Source organism: Seriola aureovittata, chromosome 8, assembly GCF_021018895.1.
Source record: "Seriola aureovittata isolate HTS-2021-v1 ecotype China chromosome 8, ASM2101889v1, whole genome shotgun sequence".
NCBI lineage: Eukaryota > Metazoa > Chordata > Actinopteri > Carangiformes > Carangidae > Seriola > Seriola aureovittata.
The window spans coordinates 808883-834219 of NC_079371.1; the positions used below are offsets into that span (position 1 = coordinate 808883).

At 42.2% G+C, this 25337-nt stretch overlaps 1 protein-coding gene and 1 long non-coding RNA gene across 4 annotated transcripts in view; one reads left to right on the top strand and one right to left on the bottom strand.

Moving 5' to 3' along the window:
- The window catches only part of LOC130173557 (protein NLRC3-like), a 40104-nt gene extending 15350 nt beyond the window's left edge, over nt 1-24754 (top strand). The window contains exons 1-8 of one of the 2 annotated variants that reach the window (XM_056382944.1): nt 14690-14900; nt 15043-15271; nt 15439-17236; nt 18221-18394; nt 19318-19491; nt 20902-21075; nt 23115-23161; nt 23303-24753. In XM_056382944.1, the coding sequence (XP_056238919.1) occupies nt 14898-14900; nt 15043-15271; nt 15439-17236; nt 18221-18394; nt 19318-19491; nt 20902-21075; nt 23115-23161; nt 23303-23859 (3156 nt within the window). In that variant the 5' untranslated portion in view covers nt 14690-14897 and the 3' untranslated portion in view covers nt 23860-24753. Of the gene's footprint in view, nt 1-14689; nt 14901-15042; nt 15272-15438; nt 17237-18220; nt 18395-19317; nt 19492-20901; nt 21076-23114; nt 23162-23302 lie in introns of those variants that run through there. The other variant, XM_056382942.1, reaches the window with a different exon arrangement.
- LOC130173561 (uncharacterized) lies at nt 2964-5249 on the bottom strand. Of its 2 annotated transcripts, XR_008828452.1 has the most exons (4): nt 4766-5249; nt 4067-4188; nt 3860-3934; nt 2964-3569 (listed from the first exon to the last, which is right to left on the bottom strand). It is a non-coding gene; the product is annotated as an uncharacterized LOC130173561 (long non-coding RNA). The 2 variants fall into 2 exon arrangements; XR_008828451.1 differs by lacking the exon at nt 4766-5249 and having other exon boundaries at nt 4067-4757.
- Nucleotides 24755-25337: the final 583 nt, after the last annotated feature.

Here is a 25337-nt window from a genome sequence, read left to right on the forward strand (position 1 = left end):
AATAGGAGATTTAAGTTATGTCTTCAACTAATCTCCAAAGTACAGCCGTTAAGAATATCAGGAAACGAATCAATGTTAGTATGCCCAAAATAATACGACCAATTTTAGTCTGTTGTCTTATTACTGTCAAATTCTCAATTTTTAATTTTTTAAATTAGTCAAGATGATTAAAAACAGAATGGTTAGAACAGTCGACTTTTCCTACATGTGTTTTTCTGAGTCTTACTTCACACTATATAATACTGTGTTCTTAGTAAACTCTTTTAACCCTTTACAAACTGTTCTGGTCAGATTTGACCCGTTCTGACATTTGACAGCAGTAAAAATACGATATAAATAAATAAATGTCTTTTAGCCTGAAAGTTTGAAGACTTTTCTTAATATGACCCAAAATACACAAAAACGTTTAAAATATTATAATATTTTATACTTTTGTACAGGTGCTGTGAATGTCTGAGCCGTATCTATTGAAGTGGACTGTAGATCCACAGATATTAGATCTGTGGGTCAGATGAAGGAACATGGAGGTTTTAGGGGATCTTGAAACTGTGAAACTGTACATGCCCTGTCTGTGTGTGTTTGTTATGGGACAGTGGTGACACAGTTCAAGGGGGACCTCGACACTGTCACCAGAACCGTCTGTGTTCCCGCCACATCTGCCCAGGTTCCCCCAGAGACAGGCACCTGCTGGTCTCTGAAGGGTCATGGGGGGATCTGGAAACAGTGACAGAGTCAAACAGCATAGGAGTGATCATATATGGTGCACATCAGGAACAGAGGTCACACAGAGGTCACACAGAGGTCAGAGGGTGCCTCCACACAGACACCAGATCTGCACCTGCACAAGCACCTGCAATGTAACAAAACAATGTCCAAATAAACATTAGAACCATTTATTCTGATCTGAGATCAGAGCAGAGATCAAGGGGGGGGGATCAGAGCAGAGAGTGAAATATTTATTTTCTGGTTTCAACTCCTTTAATAGTGTATGTGGATCTGTTGGTGCCCTCGGTACCACAGCTTTATTCACTGCTTGTAGATCTTGTACCATCCTCCAGCCAGCAGAGGGCGCTGTTTCTTAACAGGGAATAGTGGTGTGTTGCATGGAGAGTCAGGACATTCAATTATGACTCCTGCCTTGATTAGACTTGGTTCATGCCTTATAACAAATGTGTGGGTGCAGCAGCTGGGAAGAGCAGAGAAGGTCACTCCGCTCCTCTCTGATGATTGCTGTCTTGAAAACAAACACAACTTTATAATATGAAAAGTTCACTTCAGGATGTGTACAGTTTTTCTTTAGGATAATTATGTTCATCTATTCATAAAGTATCATAACTTTTCCAACAGTTTGTACCGGACAACACCAGATAAGGAGTTTACATGTGGGGACAGATTCACATTCAGGGATATATAAAGTTCAAACCAGGTCACACAAAGTTCAAACCAGGTCACACAAAGTTCAAACCAGGTCATACAAAGTGCAGAATATGATTTTCTATAACATCAACATAATATAACTTTAACTGTTGTTCCACAGTGTTGTCGGGACTGTTCTCACATCGTATTCAGCCCATTAGAAAACCCTCATATCAAGTCTGTTTACCTGTTCTCATTCTTGTTGGCTCCGCCCGCGTGTTCCTCCTGTTACCTAGTCAACCGTGACGTCACGGCACCGCCCGTTGGACAGGTAAAGTTCACTTCTTGAGCTCGCGGAGCCGCGGCGTCCTCTCCCTCCGTCGAAAGGTATTTGTAAGCGACACTTTCCACAGTTTGACTCTTGAATGAAGTTTGTTCAGGTGAGTGAGGTGTTTACTTCCGGTAGGAACAGCAGAGATGTGACTAACAGTCAGCTCCCAGCTTTGACTGGACACGTCTCACTGGTTCCGGGCTCGAACCGTCCGGTACCAGTGGCGGGAAAAGCCCCGAGTTGTGAGTGAGAAGAAACCGTCCCGACATTGATGTAACTTGTGTTGTTTGTGTGGTTTAAAGTAAAAGTGCAGCACCCCTCCCCCACACGCCTACCAGGCTGTAGGCCTGTTCACTTTAGTTTCATATTTAACGTTCCCGCTGTTGCTGCGTCATGTCGCGTGCTGCCATGGTCCCGTCTGTGTAAACTGCGTAGACGCCATTTAGTGAAGGCGGGATTTGAACCTGTACTTCAGGAGAACCTACAGGTGAAGGTAGAAAGTCTCTGGGAGCTGATGTGGATTCAGGTAACATGGTTGATGTGTGGAGCTTTTGGCTGCGTGCTCTGACCGGATACAGTAGTACAGTACAGTGGTGTTCCAGATGTTGAAGAGCTTTTCAAAGTCCGTCAGACAGAAGTGAAAACTTCCACCAACATGGAAACTGTCAGATCAGTGTATTGATTATTGGGATGAAGCAGCTGTTCCAAAGCTCCATGGGTTTCCTCCCGTCAGAGCTCTGTGTGTTTGTCATGTGACTGAGAGGCATGATGGGAAATGATGTGTGCGCTCTCCCAGCAGGTTGTTGTGTTGGTGTGACGGTGGGGGCTCTGCTATGGATCAGTGTGAGGACAGAGAGGAGGAAGCCCCTCCCTCTGAAACCTCTCTGTGTGGGCAACATGACAGAACGACCACAGCTCAGAGGTAAGCATCTCTAACTGTTGTTCCATCAAGTCCACGTTAGGACGTCTATAATGTTCACTTCTATGTTTTATCATTGAGCTCAGAGTCAGTGATGGTGTTGTACTGGACTACATTATATTCAGAGGTGTTCCTAATATTCTGACCCCTGGTGTATGTAAACAGGGAATAGCTCTCAGTATAATGTCGTCAGTACAACACCAGCTTTAACTGTGACCTCTTTATAAATGTCTGACAGTGTCGACAAAACCTGAACATTATTATTGTTTTAAAGGTAGAATTTAAAGCACAACTGTTGTTCTGAATTACAACAGATTGCACAGCTGTATCTAATAAAGTGTGCACTCAGTGCAGGGGTGGACTGGGACAAAAATTCAGCCCTGGCATTTTCTGTCCAGACCAGCCCACTACATTATCAGCGGACACTACATAGAAGTCCACTAATCTCGCGGCATCTTCTCTCATGCATACTACAAAGAAGAGTCATATTCCTTGATAGCAGTTAACAAATAAAGCACTTAACTATGAACTCAAGGACTAAAATTGACAGCTATAGCAATCAATCAATCAATCTTTATTCATTATAGTGTCAAATCATAACAGAAGTTATGTCATGACTAGGGGTGGGACGAGACTAACGGGAAGAACCTTTATGCTACCCTTTCAGTTTTTAGTCTGTAAGCCCAGCATTAGTTAAAACCAGACTCGGACAATAATAACAAAAAAATATCCTGACAAATAATCTAAATAGAAACATATTACAGACAGTAGCAGCATTAGAGCTGAAACTCACTCGCTCAACGGTGAGAAAAAAAAATATATATAGCTGTGTGAAAAAGTCTAAGACATGGGTTACAGGTCTGAATAGATATGCATTCTCATATACGTGTATGTGCACAAGTATGTATTGCCCTACTTCCTCGTCCGCAGCCAGCCAGCTCCGCTCCTCACCAAATTCATGACCTGCAAGAAACAGCAAACAGAACTTGTACTCAGTATCTGTGTACTGTCAAGTATATGTAGCCATGTAGACTTTTTGTGACGTAGTGACACTTAGTGAACAAATTCATTTGTCATGAAGGATGACTTAAGTCTCAAAAGAGCCCTAAGGCCTACCTGCATAACTGTTAATTGAACTTAAAAGATATGCAGATGTTTGAAATTAAAACCATCAATATGAAAATATTCAACCAGGAAATAATCATAATCAAACCTTTTGTTTCAATCTGAGACAAAACAAGTTGCATACTCACAAAGTCAAGACGAAGCTCTCAGATATGATGGATGACTCAAGCATCATAGAAGAACTTCTAGCAGTTCAGGAAAACCTGTTTGACAGGAGATAATGGTAGCAGAGAATATAAAGAGACATTTATGAATGACCAATTGTCATTTTATCACACATATAGTATGTTTCTTCACATAAACCTTTAAACATACACATATTGCATTCCTCTCACCACATGAAATGAGCTCAGGAACCCAAAAGTGGCCCAGTGAATGATGGAGGAGACAAAGGAGGTCCTCAAAAAGGGACAGAGGGAAAACAACTCCTTAGGCTCTCATATATAGGGTGGTCAACCTAAAAGAGACATATACTTATATATACACAGCCATTTGAAAACTACAGTAAAAGTAACACATTTACACACAAATTAAAGTTACACACAAATTATGAAATAGTTATCACCTCAGTAAACAATAAATGAATTGAAAGATTACAATAAATTCAATGGCAAATATTGCAAATTAAACTAATTATTTCCTATAGGTTTACTTGTATTTTGTGCTAAAATTCAAAGTATCTCATCTGTATTTACAATACAGCTTGATTCTGCATCTCTACTTACAGCTCATTGGTCCATGTGAATGTTTACTGTTGCTATGGCAACAAGAGACTACTGATGTTAGCAGCTCTTAGCTAGCTTAGCTAAATCATCTGAACAATAATAACCCATAATATCACAATTCGGCATATTTAAACAAAATCAACCACAACTACCAACTTTCACAGCCCTTCAACTCTGGGCTAATATGCTGTCACAAGTAGGACTATGCAGTTAATTAGGTCACATCATTCAATGTAAAAACATTTTCTACTTTTTTTTGGACATGTCTCAAAAATGTAGCCTAGCCAGCCCCAGGCTAACGTTACTTACCATGTATGTCTCCTCTCGCTCGTCTCCCGGCGCGGCAGCACCTGCTGGGCCGGTGACCCCGGCACCAGATAGGTCCGTCAATTTAGAATATTTAGCAGCCGCCACCTCCAGAGACTTCAGCTTTTTAAGTCGCAGTTTTTCAGCGCCACCCGGGCGTTTCTTCCGCTTATCCATCTTCAGCTCAGCAGCAGCCTGTCCCGCGACTCCCGCCCATGGCATGAGGTCCCGCCCACCCTGGTTTGTGTTGTGATTGACAGCACTGTCAGGGCTCTCTGAGCCTGTCAGCCCATGATTGATTGACAATGACAAACAATAGACCAATAATATGTGTCGATGCTGGCAACACACTGCTAGCCCTCTGCAGCCAATCGGCCGGCCCAAATGGAGGGAATTTAGAGGAAAAAAAACAAAACAAAATAACATAGCGGACCGGACCGGCCCACATTGGGTCAACGGCCCACCTGGACGATGCCCGGTATGCCAGATGGCCAGTCCACCCCTGACTCAGTGTATGTTAAAACTTTAACGTATTTTACATCAGTATTTTGTCCAATATTCACATGTATCATTGATGTTTTTGTATCAGGATCCATCAGAGACCTAAATCTCCTGATCCCAGCTGTGTGTCCTTCAAGAGCGACCGGTCGAAGGAGTTTGATATTAATTTTAAACAAAGACATTTATCTGATAAAAAGTAAGTTTGTCTCAGTATTAATAGTTTATTATATATTGCTTCAACTGAATATGTGACTGTTAATTCATTATTGTGTTTCTTTTTCATCAGGATCCATCAGAGACCAGACTCTCCTGGACCTGGTTCTGAGCCTGAACCCAGCTGTGTGTCCATGAAGAGTGACAACAGTATGAATTTACCTTTATCCTTCAAAGATAAACTCCAGTCGGTCGATCCAAGGTAAGAATGTCAGACTGATGATGGAAAGTCTTTCCTGACACATTACAGTGTGATATTCATCCTCTGTTGATGCTGCTCTGTTTCCCACTGAGCACAAACACGTCTAAACTACATCAGAGAGACATGATATCAGTTCACAGGAGTCAGGCTCAAAGTTTTCCTGCATTGTAGAGGAAACCGTGGGGAGGCCCCGCCCACTAAGGTCAAACATGGAGAGAAGCGTTACTGGCAAAAAACGAAACTTTTCAGAGATGGAGATCGACATCCTGACATCCGAGGTGGCGCAAAATAAGGATGTGCTTTTTGTCAGTCTGAAGAGCGGGATCACAGGAGCTCATAAAGCCGCTGTGTGGAAGAGGGTGACGGAGATGAGTTTGGCTCTGCAGCGCCGCCTCCTGCAGCCGCGCGCCAACACAGCTGTTTGAAAAATAAAAGAATCATGTGTTTCCCCCCTATCGTTTAAAAGTGATAGCTTGGCATCACAAATCACCTGTACATTTATAGAGTGGTAGTTTTTGCGATTGATGAATGCGTAATCATTCATGGATGGTGCCTTCAGACGCACGTGAGTGAAATCAATTGCTCCAACCAAATTTGGAAACCCAGCAATCTGGAGATCCCTGCGGTCTCTGAAAACGTTCTCACGTCTGACACGCGCGTATTGTTCCTCCAAAACCAGTAAATCTGCCATGGTTATGATTTGATAACTGTCAAAGCATCTGTTTAAATAGTTGAGTGAGTGAACATCTGACCAACCACAGTGCAACAATGATTATCTCACCAGATGCTTTTAATTGTTGTTCCAGTTGTGTCACACCCATCGGAAAAAACAAAAAACAATTACACAATTTTGCCATGAGTTAATTTGCAAACACACATTTCTGCTTGTATTTATTATTATTTCAAATTTTAATGTGCAATAATTAGAGGTCATGTTAGGCTATTTAGCCTATCATATTGTTTTATTGTACAAAAAAGTATCGGTAAAAAACAAGGGCTTTTTTAAAATTCAAAATTTTTTTATTTTGTTTTATTCGTTTTAAGAATCCGTTTTGATCTGTTCTAAATATGTGACTGTTTATGTATTTTAATATATGAAAGGTTGTATGGAGGGTTGGTGAGAGCTGTTGGGACTAAAGCTACAAGCAGCTGTAGACTGAGCTGTTGATTCTCAGTGGGATCAGCAGGACTAGTAAACCTTTACCGCTACAGGGAGTCGTCTGATTGGCTGTCACATCCAAACATGACCTCATGGACCTTTAGCTTGTGTCTGTCTCTGTGTGGACAGACATAATGTGAGCTCATTCTTCATGATTCCTCCACAGAGTGGACCAGGAGAGCTCAGAGGTTCCCAGGTCTCAGTCTGCCCAGCAGCATCAAACACAGCTGGACTCCATATTTATGGTCTGTACATGTACAACAACTACTGTTCCATCTGTTGTGTTCACAATAATCTCCATGCTGCACTTTCAGACGCGTGGACTGTCAGTCTGTCCAACATGGATCTGATGTTTGATGCTGTCATTCATATAGTTTTCTGTTCCAGCTGCTGGAGGAGAACATGGTCACTTTTGTCAAGAACCAGCTGAAGAGGATGCAGAAGCTTCTGAGTCCAGATTACCCAGAATGCTCAGGGAGTCAGAGGGAGGATGAGGAGGTGATGGACGGTGAGGATGAAGAGCAGAGGAGGAGCAGAGAGGCATTTGTGAAGATCACAGTGAACTTCCTGAGGAGAATGAAGCAGGAGGAGCTGGCTGACTGTCTGCAGAGCAGTAAGAGGATTTCTCTAAAGATTCAACATGATGGAGAGATGAGACATTTACTAACATCAACACATGGAGGGAAACATGTTCATACATGTTTTATTTAGGGAGATGAAATGATGAAATGTTGACTTTATAGTTTCTTCATTGATCTTATTTGTTGTTTGTTCCTTCAGAACTTGTTGCTGCAGTTTGTCGACGTGAACTCAAATCTAACCTGAAGAAGAAGTTCCAGTGTGTGTTTGAGGGGATCTCTAAAGCAGGAAACCCAACCCTTCTGAACCAGATCTACACAGAGCTCTACATCACAGAGGGAGGGACTGGAGAGGTCAATGATCAACATGAGGTCAGACAGATTGAAACAACTTCCAGGAAACCAGTCAGACCAGAAACAACCATCAGACAAGAAGACATCTTTAAAGCTTCACCTGGAAGAGACGGACCAACCAGAACAGTGATGACAAAGGGAGTGGCTGGCATTGGGAAAACAGTCTTAACACAGAAGTTCACTCTGGACTGGGCTGAAGACAAAGCCAACCAGGACATACAGTTCACATTTCCATTCACCTTCAGAGAGCTGAATGTGCTGAAAGAGAGAAAGTTCAGCTTGGTGGAACTTGTTCATCACTTCTTTACTGAAACCAAAGAAGCAGGAATCTGCAGGTTTGATCAGTTCCAGGTCGTGTTCATCTTTGACGGTCTGGATGAGTGTAGACCTCCTCTGGACTTCCACAACACTGAGATCCTGACTGATGTTACAGAGTCCACCTCAGTGGACGCGCTGCTGACAAACCTCATCAGGGGGAAACTGCTTCCCTCTGCTCGCCTCTGGATAACCACACGACCTGCAGCAGCCAATCAGATCCCTCCTCAGTGTGTTGACGTGGTGACAGAGGTCAGAGGGTTCACTGACCCACAAAAGGAGGAGTACTTCAGGAAGAGGTTCAGAGATGAGGAGCAGGCCAGCAGGATCATCTCCCACATCAAGACATCACGAAGCCTCCACATCATGTGCCACATCCCGGTCTTCTGCTGGATCACTGCTACAGTTCTGGAGGAGGTGTTGAAAACCAGAGAGGGAGGAGAGCTGCCCAAGACCCTGACTGAGATGTACATCCACTTCCTGGTGGTTCAGTCCAAACTGAAGAAGGTCAAGTATGATGGAGGATCTGAGACAGATCCACACTGGAGTCCAGAGAGCAGGAAGATGATTAAGTCTCTGGGAAAACTGGCTTTTGAGCAGCTGCAGAAAGGAAACCTGATCTTCTATGAATCAGACCTGACAGAGTGTGGCATCGATATCAGAGCAGCCTCAGTGTACTCAGGAGTGTTCACACAGATCTTTAAAGAGGAGAGAGGCCTGTACCAGGACAAGGTGTTCTGCTTCGTCCATCTGAGTGTTCAGGAGTTTCTGGCTGCTCTTCATGTCCATCTGACCTTCATCAACTCTGGACTCAATCTGATGTCAGGGGAACAATCAACCTCCCGGCTATCTAAAGTCTTCAGGGACAAATCTAAACCCAAACATTTCTACCAGAGAGCTGTGGACGAGGCCTTACAGAGTCCAAATGGACACCTGGACTTGTTCCTCCGCTTCCTCCTGGGTCTTTCACTGCAGACCAATCAGACTCTCCTACGAGGTCTGATGTCACAGACAGGAAGTGGCTCACAGACCAACCAGGAAACAGTCCAGTACATCAAGAAGAAGATTGAAGAGACTCCCTCTGCAGAGAAAAGCATCAACCTGTTCCACTGTCTGAATGAACTGAATGATCGTTCTCTAGTGGAGCAGATCCAACAGTCCCTGAGATCAGGACGTCTCTCCACAGATAAACTGTCTCCTGCTCAATGGTCAGCTCTGGTCTTCATCTTACTGTCCTCAGAAGAAGATCTGGACGTGTTTGACCTGAAGAAATACTCTGCTTCAGAGGAGGCTCTTCTGAAGCTGCTGCCAGTGGTCAAAGCCTCCAACATCAAGACATCACGAAGCCTCCAATCATACAACTGAATAAAACTGAGTGAAAGACATTAGTATTGTTTGAATATGTAGATAATAGCAAACAAAGAAATAAAAAGCAATACTGCTAATACATAGTAATCACGACGTTCATAAACATACAGTTCATTTATTTGAAAGCAATTTTGACTAAACGAAGGTCTAAATGTCACATGTTATTCCTGTGTCGAAGGACAGTTACGTCTGTGTTTTCTTTCCTAAAAGTCACAGAGAAAATTAGATTAATGGCATTAGTGGCATTGATGGTGAAGTATTAACAGTTGTGCATTCCATTAAAATATCCATTAAATGTCAGAAGTGACAAATGAAAATGTGGAATGCAGGAATCGCAATCCACATTTCACGGTGTAGTTTCACTTTGTGAGCTCGTGGAGCCTTAAAATGTGATTTAAAACTGGATAACAACTACAACGCCAACGCATGCGCATAGGGAATATGACGCAACTGACGGGCGACCAAATGAAACGGAGCGTCAAAATCTAAATCACAAAAATTACAAATCTCTCTGGTTTGAGAATTGAAAGAAACATTTGGGACAATGTAAGCTCAAAATACATAACATTATTTTAGTAATTTTTTTAGATATTTAATGTGGAAAAGTTATAACTTAAATACAAGGGCGTAACCATGGTATAGACATTGGGGGGGTCCAAATGAGAGCCCTCCCCCAGAATATATATTTTTTTAAAGTGCATTTCCCACAATTCTATGATTTTTATGTATTGACCATCTGAATTAACATTTAAAGTTTTTCCCCAACCAGAATTAGCCTAACTTGTTATTTAGCCCAAATTGTGACAGGCTATCATGACATCGTTGGTACTAGCTTCATATTATACAAGTCTCTTCACTTCAAGCTAGCTTAACTAACAAACTGAGCCCTTTGTAACGAGTTAAATATTTCAAATTAATTCAAAAATTAACACGCTCATTTTGACAACATCACTCCTCTTTAGCTATCTAGTTGCTTATTGTCTGAAAAATTTTTCGTATGTCCTGCTTTTTCCGCTTTTTGGGCAACGTCGGACCAACTTCTCCCTCAGTCGTGTGGCTTCAAACGGAGCCGGTGTTACATGGGCGCAACCAAGTGTACAATCGGGAGGGGGGTGGTCACACACTTTTTGAATTGAAAATAAATCGGAAATAACAAGAGACGGGTCAGTTGACAGCCAGGGTTCATAAAAGGAGGAACTATTTAACATATTCATTCATAATATTGGGGGGGACAGATTGGTATTTTCCCAGTATTGGGGGGGGACACGACCCCCCCAAAGGATGCGTGGTTACGCCCATGCTTAAATACCTATCTAACTACCAACCAACCTACATACCTACCTACCTACCTACCTACCTAACTAACTAACTAACAAACTAACATAATATAACTTTATCCGTTGTTCCACAGTGTTGTCGTGGCTGTTCTCACATCGTATTCAGCCCATTAGAAAACTCTCATATCAAGTCTGTTTACCTTTTTTTTTTTTTTTTTTCAATCCAAGTTTATTGAGACATACAGAACAATACAAAAGAATAGTGCAATGAAAATCTCCAGGGGGTTACAAACATATAAAAGAAATAGAATATTACAGAGGTATTACAAAAATATATCAAAGAGAGCACACATGGAAATAGTTTTAATAGCTTTCTTGTTAGTGGAGTAATTAATGGTTTTTATATATTGTTTGACCTCATTGTTAAAAATAGAGAAGAGTGGTTTTTGGGCAGTGTATCTGCATTTATGGATATGCCATTTTGCCAAATATATGATCAGATTAATTACATAAAAATGTCCTTTTTTTGTTGGTGGATAGTCAATGAAGCCAACCAATACAAGTCTGTTTACTTGTTCTCATTCTTGTTGGCTCCGCCCGCGTCTTCCTCCTGTTACCTAGTCAACCGTGACGTCACGGCACCGCCCATTGGACAGTTTAGTTTCACTTCTTGAGCTCGCGGAGCCGCGGCGTCCTCTCCCTCCGTCGAAAGGTATTTGTAAGCGACACTTTCCACAGTTTGACTCTTGAATGAAGTTTGTTCAGGTGAGTGAGGTGTTTACTTCCGGTAGGAACAGCAGAGATGTGACTAACAGTCAGCTCCCAGCTTTGACTGGACACGTCTCACTGGTTCAGGGCTCGAACCGTCCGGTACCAGTGGCGGGAAAAGTCCCGAGTTGTGAGTGAGAAGAAACCGTCCCGACATTGATGTAACTTGTGTTGTTTGTGTGGTTTAAAGTAAAAGTGCAGCACCCCTCCCCCACACGCCTACCAGGCTGTAGGCCTGTTCACTTTAGTTTCATATTTAACGTTCCCGCTGTTGCTGCGTCATGTCGCGTGCTGCCATGGTCCCGTCTGTGTAAACTGCGTAGACGCCATTTAGTGAAGGCGGGATTTGAACCTGTACTTCAGGAGAACCTACAGGTGAAGGTAGAAAGTCTCTGGGAGCTGATGTGGATTCAGGTAACATGGTTGATGTGTGGAGCTTTTGGCTGCGTGCTCTGACCGGATACAGTAGTACAGTACAGTGGTGTTCCAGATGTTGAAGAGCTTTTCAAAGTCCGTCAGACAGAAGTGAAAACTTCCACCAACATGGAAACTGTCAGATCAGTGTATTGATTATTGGGATGAAGCAGCTGTTCCAAAGCTCCATGGGTTTCCTCCCGTCAGAGCGCTGTGTGTTTGTCATGTGACTGAGAGGCATGATGGGAAATGATGTGTGCGCTCTCCCAGCAGGTTGTTGTGTTGGTGTGACGGTGGGGGCTCTGCTATGGATCAGTGTGAGGACAGAGAGGAGGAAGCCCCTCCCTCTGAAACCTCTCTGTGTGGGCAACATGACAGCACGACCACAGCTCAGAGGTAAGCATCTCTAACTGTTGTTCCATCAAGTCCACGTTAGGACGTCTATAATGTTCACTTCTATGTTTTATCATTGAGCTCAGAGTCAGTGATGGTGTTGTACTGGACTACATTATATTCAGAGGTGTTCCTAATATTCTGACCCCTGGTGTATGTAAACAGGGAATAGCTCTCAGTATAATGTCGTCAGTACAACACCAGCTTTAACTGTGACCTCTTTATAAATGTCTGACAGTGTCGACAAAACCTGAACATTATTATTGTTTTAAAGGAAGAATTTAAAGCACAACTGTTGTTCTGAATTACAACAGATTGCACAGCTGTATCTAATAAAGTGTGCACTCAGTGTATGTTAAAACTTTAACGTATTTTACATCAGTATTTTGTCCAATATTCACATGTATCATTGATGTTTTTGTATCAGGATCCATCAGAGACCTAAATCTCCTGATCCCAGCTGTGTGTCCTTCAAGAGCGACCGGTCGAAGGAGATTGTTACTAATTTTAAACAAAGACATTTATCTGATAAAAAGTAAGTTTGTCTCAGTATTAATAGTTTATTATATATTGCTTCAACTGAATATGTGACTGTTAATTCATTATTCATTCATTATTTTATTTCTTTGTCATCAGGATCCATCAGAGACCTAAATCTCCTGATCCCAGCTGTGTGTCCTTCAAGAGCGACCGGTCGAAGGAGATTGTTACTAATTTTAAACAAAGACATTTATCTGATAAAAAGTAAGTTTGTCTCAGTATTAATACTTTATTATATGTTGCTTCAACTCAATATGTGACTGTTAATTCATTATTTTGTTTCTTTTTCATCAGGATCCATCAGAGACCAGACTCTCCTGGACCTGGTTCTGAGCCTGAACCCAGCTGTGTGTCCATGAAGAGTGACAACAGTATGAAGTTTCCTTTAGACTTCAAAGATAAACTCCAGTGGGTCGATCAAGGTAAGAATGTCAGACTGATGATGGAAAGTCTTTCCTGACACATTACAGTGTGATATTCATCCTCTGTTGATGCTGCTCTGTTTCCCACTGAGCACAAACACGTCTAAACTACATCAGAGAGACATGATATCAGTTCACAGGAGTCAGGGTCAAAGTTTTCTTACATTAATTTAGGACGTTTCACTGAACATCACTAATAACACGTCTGAAAAACGTTGGACGTAAAGACGCTACGACTGAAGACATGATACCTGTCGTTTTGTAAAAAGGTGCAACTCACCTGAAGACCTCACCTACTAAATCTGAGATGAAATGACTTTATAAATATACATTGCAGTGTTTCCTCTAGGATTTTTTCGGGGGGGGGGGGGGGGGGGGGTAGAGTCAGTGGCAAAGTTTGCACCCAGGCTCATCTCTCTCTCCCGCTGCTCTGCTCTCTGCTCACTTTGTTTAACAACTCCTCCCTGTCTAATGTCACTTGTCTAATAAGATTACATTAAAAGTGTGAGTAACGTAACGCTAACAGCGTTATATAATTTACACTCACATCACATCTGATTACAAGTGTGAACATTAAAATACTATTTTTGACCTAACCATCATCATTTACGAGTCAGTAAAAGGCTTATGATGCTTCCTGACCAGCGTCTTCTTCATCTGTTGTTCTCTTCTTAGAGAAGTATCTGAACAAGCTCATCTGAAAATGCAGTCAGCAGTTAAAACATAATGACGTGTAGGTATTAGCTTAATGCTAACAATTAGTTTAAGTTAGCGTCACTGAGTTGGCTAATAAGTCTACCTTTTCTCCGGTAACTCGCTGCCTTATTCCTCACGACACGATCCCCCAACCACCCCATTCCCTCCCCTCCCCTCCCCCGCTGTTGCCCCCATCATCACACAGGCTGTGCTGTGAAGGTGCATTTGCGACAATTTAAAAAAAAAAAAAGAAATTTGACGGCGTGGCGGCTCGCCACTGCTAAATGAATGTAGAGGAAACACTGACATTCATAAAAAAGATCTCTGCAAGCTTTTCATTATTTAAAAATAATAATTCTGAAACTTCATTAAGAGAATAAAAACAAATAAAATGTGACACCTAATACATTACATACACATAATACAAAATACCTTTTAGTGAGGGAACCATAAACTGAAACAACAACAACAACAACTCCACAAAACTCTCATGTAGTCACATGGTTTGTGTTCAGTAGGACTACATCACTCTTCTCTCACCAAAGACACTGGATGAAATCACAGGTTTTCAGGTCAGACTTTAGATTTAAAGTAGAAATTAAACAGTGGTTGTGTTTCTATGGTAACGACTCACACAATCAGGTGGTAGGATGGTAGTAGTGTGTCTGCTGCTCAGCTTCCTCTTCACTCAGCTCACCTTATAATAACTGTCACTCAGCAGGACTAGTAAACCTTTACCGCTACAGGGAGTCGTCTGATTGGCTGTCACATCCAAACGTGACTTCATGGACCTTTAGCTTGTGTCTGTCTCTGTGTGGACAGACATAATGTGAGCTCATTCTTCATGATTCCTCCACAGAGTGGACCAGGAGAGCTCAGAGGTTCCCAGGTCTCAGTCTGCCCAGCAGCATCAAACACAGCTGGACTCCATATTTATGGTCTGTACATGTACAACAACTACTGTTCCATCTGTTGTGTTCACAATAATCTCCATGCTGCACTTTCAGACCAGTGGACTGTCAGTCTGTCCAACATGGATCTGATGTTTGATGCTGTCATTCATATAGTTTTCTGTTCCAGCTGCTGGAGGAGAACATGGTCACTTTTGTCAAGAACGAGCTGAAGAAGATGCAGAAGCTTCTGAGTCCAGATTACCCAGAATCCTCAGGGAGTCAGAGGGAGGATGAGGAGGTGTTGGACGGTGAGGATGAAGAGCAGAGGAGGAGCAGCAGAGAGGCGTTTGAGAAGATCACAGTGAACTTCCTGAGGAGAATGAAGCAGGAGGAGCTGGCTGACTGTCTGCAGAGCAGTAAGAGGATTTCTCTAAAGATTCAACATGATGGAGAAATGAGACATTTACTAACATCAACACATGGAGGGAAACATGTTCATACATGTTTTCTTTAGGGAGATGAAATGATGAAATATTGACTTTATAGTTTCTTCATTGATCTTATTTGTTGTTTGTTCCTTCAGAACTTTTTGCTGCAGTTTGTCGACGTGAACTCAAATCTAACCTGAAGAAGAAGTTCCAGTGTGTGTTTGAGGGGATCGCTAAAGCAGGAAACCCAACCCTTCTGAAGCAGATCTACACAGAGCTCTACATCACAGAGGGAGGGACTGGAGAGGTCAATGATCAACATGAGGTCAGACAGATTGAAACAGCTTCCAGGAAACCAGTCAGACCAGAAACAACCATCAGACAAGAAGACATCTTTAAAGCCTCACCTGGAAGAGACGGACCAATCAGAACAGTGATGACAAGGGGAGTGGCTGGCATTGGGAAAACAGTCTTAACACAGAAGTTCACTCTGGACTGGGCTGAAGACAAAGCCAACCAGGACATACAGTTCACATTTCCATTCACCTTCAGAGAGCTGAATGTGCTGAAAGAGAGAAAGTTCAGCTTGGTGGAACTTGTTCATCACTTCTTTACTGAAACCAAAGAAGCAGGAATCTGCAGGTTTGATCAGTTCCAGGTCGTGTTCATCTTTGACGGTCTGGATGAGTGTAGACTTCCTCTGGACTTCCACAACACTGAGATCCTGACTGATGTTACAGAGTCCACCTCAGTGGACGTGCTGCTGACAAACCTCATCAGGGGGAAACTGCTTCCCTCTGCTCGCCTCTGGATAACCACACGACCTGCAGCAGCCAATCAGATCCCTCCTCAGTGTGTTGACATGGTGACAGAGGTCAGAGGGTTCACTGACCCACAGAAGGAGGAGTACTTCAGGAAGAGGTTCAGAGATGAGGAGCAGGCCAGCAGCATCATCTCCCACATCAAGACATCACGAAGCCTCCACATCATGTGCCACATCCCAGTCTTCTGCTGGATCACTGCTACAGTTCTGGAGGAGGTGTTGAAAACCAGAAGGAGAGGAGAGCTGCCCAAGACCCTGACTGAGATGTACATCCACTTCCTGGTGGTTCAGTCCAAACTGAAGAATGTCAAGTATGATGGAGGATCTGAGACAGATCCACACTGGAGTCCAGAGAGCAGGAAGATGATTGAGTCTCTGGGAAAACTGGCTTTTGATCAGCTGCAGAAAGGAAACCTGATCTTCTATGAATCAGACCTGACAGAGTGTGGCATCGATATCAGAGCAGCCTCAGTGTACTCAGGAGTGTTCACACAGATCTTTAAAGAGGAGAGAGGCCTGTACCAGGACAAGGTGTTCTGCTTCGTCCATCTGAGTGTTCAGGAGTTTCTGGCTGCTCTTCATGTCCATCTGACCTTCATCAACTCTGGACTCAATCTGATGTCAGAAGAACAATCAACCTCCTGGTGGTTTAAACTGTTCAGAAACTATTCAACACTCTTCTACCAGAGAGCTGTGGACGAGGCCTTACAGAGTCCAAATGGACACCTGGACTTGTTCCTCCGCTTCCTCCTGGGTCTTTCTCTGCAGACCAATCAGACTCTCCTACGAGGTCTGATGTCACAGACAGGAAGTGGCTCACAGACCAATCAGGAAACAGTCCAGTACATCAAGAAGAAGATTGAAGAGACTCCCTCTGCAGAGAAAAGCATCAACCTGTTCCACTGTCTGAATGAACTGAATGATCGTTCTCTAGTGGAGCAGATCCAACAGTCCCTGAGATCAGGACGTCTCTCCACAGATAAACTGTCTCCTGCTCAATGGTCAGCTCTGGTCTTCATCTTACTGTCCTCAGAAGAAGATCTGGACGTGTTTGACCTGAAGAAATACTCTGCTTCAGAGGAGGCTCTTCTGAAGCTGCTGCCAGTGGTCAAAGCCTCCAACAAAGCTCTGTAAGTCCACAGATATTTGGATTCATGGAAAAGGTTTCTGTTATATTTTAAGATGAGAGAAAAACAAATGAATTAATCAACATGAAGTATTTCTCCACATTGACAGATGTCACAGATCACAGTACAGCTGGCCTTTAGTCATCGGCCCACCAGCAGCAGTAGTTGGTCCTTAAAGAAAACTGTCAGTTTCACAGTTTTCATCAGAAGTTTTACATCATTTTTAATCATAACTATTGAATTGATCATTTTTAATACAGTGTTCAATTAAATCCAAACACATATGACTCTGTTATATTGAACACTGCCCTGATATGAAGTCATGCATGTAAACCACAGCTCTGTGCCTCATTCTGCAACATGTGGTTAAAACAGCACATGGTGCTGGAGTGAACACCAGAAACAGATCAATACTATAGTCCACCTTACTGAAATAAATCAAGTAGCCATAGAACTAAATCAGTTTTAATGCCACAGCTTCAGCAGACACGACCAGAACAGGTTTGATGGGAACAATTACATCTCTCTGATACAATCCTAAAACCAAGAATCGTGTAAATCATATTTATTTTTAAATGAATTAAAGAGGAAACAGATGAAACATGTTGAAAACAGAAAGTCCTGCGTTTGATTCATGCCTGAAAAATATGTTCCTCCCTCTGAACATTGCTGAAAGAAGTTGGTTGGTGCTTGGCTGAAGCTAACTGCCTCTGTCTTGAGTGGTGTGTTTAAACAGCCTCTCTCATGTCTTTATTTCTTCTTCTCCATTTCATCAGGAATTTACATTTTCAGTGTTGAAAAACTTTCAGTGATTTTCTTCTTCTTCAGCTTTATATAAAACGTACAGGTATAAACTCTCCAGCTTGTTTAGAATAGAGCATCAAATACTTCAAATAGGAGAAGAGATTACACATCACCAAAAACATAAAGTGTGATTTTATTTGAATACTAATGTTATTTCTGTTCTTGTTCATATCATCTCTTCAGACTGAGTGTCTGTAACCTCTCAGAGAGAAGCTGTGAAGCTCTGTCCTCAGTCCTCAGCTCCCAGTCCTCCAGTCTGAGACACCTGGACCTGAGTAACAACAACCTGCAGGATTCAGGAGTGAAGCTGATCTCTGCTGGACTGGAGAGTCCACACTGTGCACTGGAGACTCTCAGGTCAGGTCAACCTGTTCAAATATGATCAATGTTCTAATCCTGATCAATAACAGATAAACCTGTGCATGCTCCTTCTGTTTATTATTATAGAACCAGTTATAGTCGTTTAAGAGCGATTCACAAAGCCATTTAGCGCTAAAAGCTCGTAAGTCTGGGAGAAGTTAGAAGTAGTGGAGAAGACTCCTAATTCACTGAGACCAAATCAATAAGAATCTTAAAGGGCTGCTGTCATTCCACGTCGCAGTGTTTTGGAAACCTCACACGATGCTGAATCACTGAAAAGATACGACTCAATCAGGAGGGAATAATGATCGTTGTGGAGTTTGTGAAGGATTAAATAACATCTCCAACTGAAACAACCTGATCAGCGTGGAAATTAAGTGTTTGGTAACGCTGCGTTACTTGGCAACAGAGAAAAAACGTTCTATTCACCAAACAATAAGTGCGCTCTGACCCGACATCCCGATAGCTCGTCTGTGAAAATTGATGTCAGCCATAGCAACAGAGTTTCACTCTTAGGATAAGAGTTTTCACTTCTCTTTACTTAAAGTTGGTCTCAGCAGCTTTGTGAACAGGTCTTAGGAGAAAACTTTTAGCCGGACTTTGGAGAACTCTTAGTGGGAAGATAAAATGCTTTGTGAATATGGGATGTAGTGGTAGGATGTGTACCCCAGAGTAGTGCTGACCAATAAATTATATTTTCATCCTCATGGTTCCACCCCCCCTTTCAGTAAAAAACTTTCAGTGATTTTCTTCTTCTTCAGCTTTATATAAAACGTACAGGTATAAACTCTGCAGCTTGTTTAGAATAGAGCATCAAATACTTCAAATATGAGAAGAGATTACACATCACCAAAAACATAAAGTGTGATTTTATTTGAATACTAATGTTATTTCTGTTCTTGTTCATATCATCTCTTCAGACTGAGTGTCTGTAACCTCTCAGAGAGAAGCTGTGAAGCTCTGTCCTCAGTCCTCAGCTCCCAGTCCTCCAGTCTGAGACACCTGGACCTGAGTAACAACAACCTGCAGGATTCAGGAGTGAAGCTGATCTCTGCTGGACTGGAGAGTCCACACTGTGCACTGGAGACTCTCAGGTCAGGTCAACCTGTTCAAATATGATCAATGTTCTAATCCTGATCAATAACAGATAAACCTGTGCATGCTCCTTCTGTTCATTATTATAGAACCAGTTATAGTCATTTATTCACTGATCAGTTTTTCAATATTTGAATCAGATACTTTCTTCTTGCAAAAATTGATCGTCACCAATCTGCTCTAGAACAGTACAGACTGTTTCATACCTTAGTGATGGGATGTGCCTCGGCATCATTTACTGTCATTTACAGTAATTCCTCTGAGTCAGTTTCTCAAAGAGTGGTCAGTGGTCCGCCAGTAAATTAGTCAAAATATCATGTTTTAAATTCAGTGTTTCTCAGACCGTCTGCGAGTGACCACAAAACCTAGTAGTGAGTATTATACATGTGTTGTTTTCAATATTAAATAAACTCACCTGTAAATTCAAACATTATTATTTGAACTGGTTGTTTTACAGTGCTGTTGGACTTCACTGTAACAGGTGACTCTGCCGACTCACGTATCTTCACCAGTTTATAGTTTATGTTTTATATTTTATGATTTAAATCAACAAAGAGCAGTGACCCATCTGAAAGGAAATGTGGATGAAGCTAACAGTTAGCTGACTGAGCTAAATTTCACCAGTTATCAGCCTGTTAACTATCAAACACTGACAATGGACAAGATCCTGTAGATGTGGATTAAGACCAGGTCAGTTCAAAGAGAATCAAATGAAACCTCCGACACAACAGATAAGTGTTATGTTTTACTAGTGATGTATTCACCACGACTGAGACTCGTAGTGCGTTTGATGACATCTGCCCAACGTTCATACGTGTATGATAAATTTGATGCTACATAAACAGCACCACTTGTTGCTGTGGAGTGTGTGAGACACAGGGTTTGCAGATAAATAAAACTCTGTTGTAACATGGAGCAACCTGATGACCGACTGGTTAGGGTGCATATACACTGGGACTCCAGTTCAGCTTCCTGCAGGCCACGTTTCTTACTGCATTTCATTCACCTACTGCCGTTACCCTTTGAGAGTAGAGAGGCTCAGGCGTTAGGAGTTCAGTGGTGCTAGACTTTTATTTTAGTGGTTAAGTGATCCTTGGTCTAAAAAAGTTTCTCTAAGCTTAACAACACTGGGTGATTAATGAGAGAGTGTGAACAAGTTTGATTTATGGCTGAAATTCTCTCTTTGTGTATTTAAGTTTGTTTTAACCAACAACTGAAACTGAGAGCAGCTGATAAGGAAACGTAGCGTGCTGCCAGAGATGTCTGATTGTTGGTTTATATTACTGGTCACATGGATGAAATTCCTTTAGATAGAATGGTGGTGATGGTAATGTACTGGATCCCAGTGATGCAGTAACTTGTCCAGTCCACCCTCAGATTGTGTAATGTGTTGTTTTGTGTGTCTTCAGTCTGTCAGGATGTCTGGTCACAGAGGAAGGCTGTGCTTCTCTGGCCTCAGCTCTGACATCCAACCCCTCCCATCTGAGAGAGCTGGACCTGAGCTACAATCATCCAGGAGACTCAGGAGTGAAGCTGCTGTCTGCTGGACTGGAGGATCCACACTGGAGACTGGAGACTCTCAGGTATGGAGAGGCCTGCAGCCACAGACACTGAGCCACATGCAGTAACTACTCATACCAGTGATTTATTTATTGTCTCTATGAAACATTGACTAGCAGTGAGAGGGTTGCTGATTCATGTCACGTCATGTGACGAGGGGAGCTGTAATAAGCTGCAGCTTTTCAGCCAGTATTGTTCTACTTTATTTCTATGTGTATTTACTTTGTATGAATATTAATAAGGAGCAGAATAAACTGAAGTGATTTTAGAGGATCTGTGGCATTCAGAGATTTAGTTTCACTTAGGATTCTCTCCCTGTCATTTATATACAGTATATGTAGAAGTGTGTGTGTGTGTGCGTGTGTGTGTGTGTCAGTTGGCAGTTTATTAAGTACACCCAGTTAAAACTAATGCAGTCTAATACAGCAGTCCTGTAGTAAATCCTACCTAACCCTTCATACACTTGAGTAGAGCTGCCACTAACCACTATTTTTCTAACGATTAATCTATCGACTATTTTATCAATAATCGATTAATTGAAACCAATTTTCCTCCAGAAAATCTAAAGGACTGGCATGATCAATAATCCCAGATTGAGGCAGAAACAATTTCTCAAACACTTATTCAGTGTAAATTCTCAGGCAGCAGCAACGACTTTATGACTTTATGAGAGTTTTTATCAGCTACAAGGACCAAAGAGATTAAAAAGCTCCGTCCACTAATGAACAGACACTTACATGAAGTAATCCTTCACATGTCTGTGACTGATCTCACTGTGCAACATAATCAATAATAATCACACAGTAACACTGGTTAAACAAGACTTAGAGTGAAGGGGTTTGAACTGTGATGTGCTCATCCTCCCACAGTCAGACATTAAGCAGCTGTAGGGATGGGTATCGTTAGGATTTTATCTTGATCTGATCCATATCCTTATTGATCCAGCTCAGACTGTTACAGCTTCTTTTCTTTTTTAAAAGAATAAATTCAGAACAGGATGTGAATTGATTGTTCTGGTTTGTTTCAGCCAGTCGCTCAGTTACAACAATCTGCCACGTTGTAAGATTCATGGTGAAGTCAGATCATCAGTTACAGGCTTTCGTTGTAGCGTTTCCTAACAGTTGGTCATCAGCTGAACCAGCGCCATGTTGTTGTGTGAAAGACACCGGGAGTCGGAGGAGGAAACATGACAACATCTCTTTTCTGTTTGTTGCTTGTTGAACAGGTGGTTGGAGGAAGTTCTTATCGGCCTTTTAGGTTTTATTGCACTGACAGTAAAGTTCAGTGACAGTTGTCGTCGACTCCAGTAATCTTCAGTTCTCTTAATAGTGACACGTCACCACAAATAAATCAGTGTTTGTGTGAGAAACGATTCGTCGACGGCGTCGATCATGGCGACTAATGGAAGGCGTCCCTCTGGGACAGGAAGATTAAGAACCTTGATGAAAGAGGATGAGGAAGAAAAGTGGACAGAACACGACAGTGAATGTTGTTTCCATTGATGATGTGATGAGAATCGATCTGGGTTTTCTCCTCTCACGATATCGGTCCAATAAACCTGATGATGGATTTCCAGCATCTGCCTCTCTGTTGGAAGCGGCTCCCTGGGGCCTGATACGACAGGAGCCACGACTTGAATGTGACAAAGTGTTTGCATTTCAGTTTTGTGAAATATTGCTTTGTCTTCAGCAGCAGTGTATTAAGCAGGTGAATGGAAACACACCTGTAGTCTCCATATACTGCAGTAGAGTGAAGGAGCACGGTCGATGTTTCCTCTGCTGTGTGTTCATGTATGTGTGAGGAGCTCCGCCCCTCTGTCATGTGAACAGTAACCGACACAGAGAGAAGAGGAAGAAGTGATGGAATCAAACCAGAGCGACCACGTTTGCTCTAAGTTCAGGTTGTAGGAAGCTCCAGGTTACAGGTTCCTCCAGGGACAGAGAGAGAAACAGAAGCAGCGCCTCTTACTGAGACACAACAGTAGAGAATGAGTGACCTGTGTGTGTGAGAGCCATGTAATGTCCATGTCTGCATGCTGGTCTGACCCCCCTCCTCCTTTCAGGGCGGAGCCTGGTGGAGTCCCATGGTTGACTCCAGGTCTGAGGAAGTGTAAGTGTGTTTTTCATTTGATTCATCAAAACAAAGCAGCACATTCAACCATCTTCAAACTGATGTCATGAGTCATCATCAAACTGTCAATAACTGATCACATGATCAATAACTGCAGCTGTGTCTTGTTCTCTCCATCAGATTCCTGTGAACTCACAATCGACACAAACACAGTTCACAGAAGGATCAAACTGTCTGACAACAACAGGAAGGTGACACGTGTGGTGGAGGATCAGTCATATCCTGATCATCCAGACAGGTTTGACCTTCGACCTCAGCTGCTGTGTTCAACTGGTCTGACTGGTCGCTGTTACTGGGAGGTCGAGTGGAGAGGAGGGGTTCATATATCAGTGAGTTACAGAGGAATCAGAAGGAAAGGAGTCAGTAGAGACTGTTGGTTTGGAGAGAACGATCAGTCCTGGAGTCTGTTCTGCTCTGATGGTCGTTACTATGTCCAACACAATGAGGAAATCACTCCCCTCTCCTCTTCCTCCTCCTCTTCCTCTTCCTCCTTCTCCTCCTCCTCTCACAGAGTAGCAGTGTATGTGGACTGTCCTGCTGGCTCTCTGTCCTTCTACAGAGTCTCCTCTGACTCACTGATCCACCTCCACACCTTCAACACCACCTTCACTGAACCTCTGTATCCTGGGTTTGGACTCTGGTATCATGAGTCTTTTTCTTCTGTGTGTCTGTTGTAGACAGAACCTCCTCCTGTTGGAGAAACTGTCTCACTGCTGACCAGATAGTTCAGTCTGTACAGGATCACACACAGCTGATGTTATTTAAAACCAACATGGTTTCCACATGGTTTCCAGTTTGTTGTTGTTTTCTGTGACAGTCTGTCGTTAACGATTGCAGATGTATCCAGAGGTTTTCCATGTAGATCCTGAACATCAGGCACAAACATGGTCTGCATGGATCACTTCATAGATTTTCATACTGAACAGCAACATAACATCACGTCACTGTTAACATGTCATACAAACAACCTCCTGTGTCTCTCTGCCCATGTTTGGCACTGGCAACAACATGAGCAAAACTCCACACAAGCTAAAATCAAGACTCAGCTGTGGAGACAAAACCAAAGATTTAAAGTGTTGGTCTGGAACAACTAGAAATCAGTCACAGAGGAGGAGCCAGAGAAAAATGAAGAGAGATATATTCCCTCAGAACTACAGTGTATAACCTTACTGGTATTTGACACTTTTAACTGGTGTCCTGTTTTTCCTCCTGTATATTTTACCTTTGCTTTTATTTGATGTATTTTCATTTCAGTTCTTTCATTTGATTGTGAAGCTCTTCATGTCTGTGAGAAATGTTTTATAAGTAATAATACTGCTGAACGGCCGAGTTGAAGACAATCCAGTGGTCTTCCTGTAAATAACTGTGTTGCTTTGGGACCATAGACTGTAAATTTCACACGGTTCCAACTGAACAAATTATCACTAAATATAAATAACAATAATATATTTCTTCATATTTGCAGGAAGAACAAATTATAATAAAAATGATGTTGAAAATCAATGTTGAAAGGAACAAATTGATTGTGTGTAAAAAAGAAATTAAATCTGTAGGAATCATTAGGAAAATGTCTCCTCTAGTCATTTAGTCTGGTGTTTTAATCTTATACTTCAGGTAATAAATCCAAACCTTAGCTACTGATATAGTGTATGGGCCAGTACTTCTCCACATATCTCCATAAAATCAACATGATCCAGAAAAGGTTTGTCAGACTGGCCACGTTTGAAAGTCCAAGGAGCCGTCTGCTTCTCTATTTCATAAACTTAAACTATAGGAACTATTTTTGATATAAACTTCCTACAAACATGTATTTTCATTTATAAAGTGAGATCATGGAACAGAAATCTACCAACTGATGGAAATCTGAGAATGAAGAGTTGACAAGATGATGAAGTTGTCTTTATATATTTTAATAAGAGCTTTGCAAAGGATCAGTAAAGTCACACAGAGTGTAATCACAGACTGATATCAAACAAACTGAACATGAACTTTATAGGAAGAGTGAAGGAGGAGGCGTGGTCAGGATGTGTGTGTGGACACTTATGGATGCCATCAAAACTCAGAAGCAGCAGCTGCGTGCTCGAGGACAAGGACCCTAAGTCTGTAACAGATACCAGATGAGGAGTTTACAGGTGAGAACAGATTCATGTCCAAC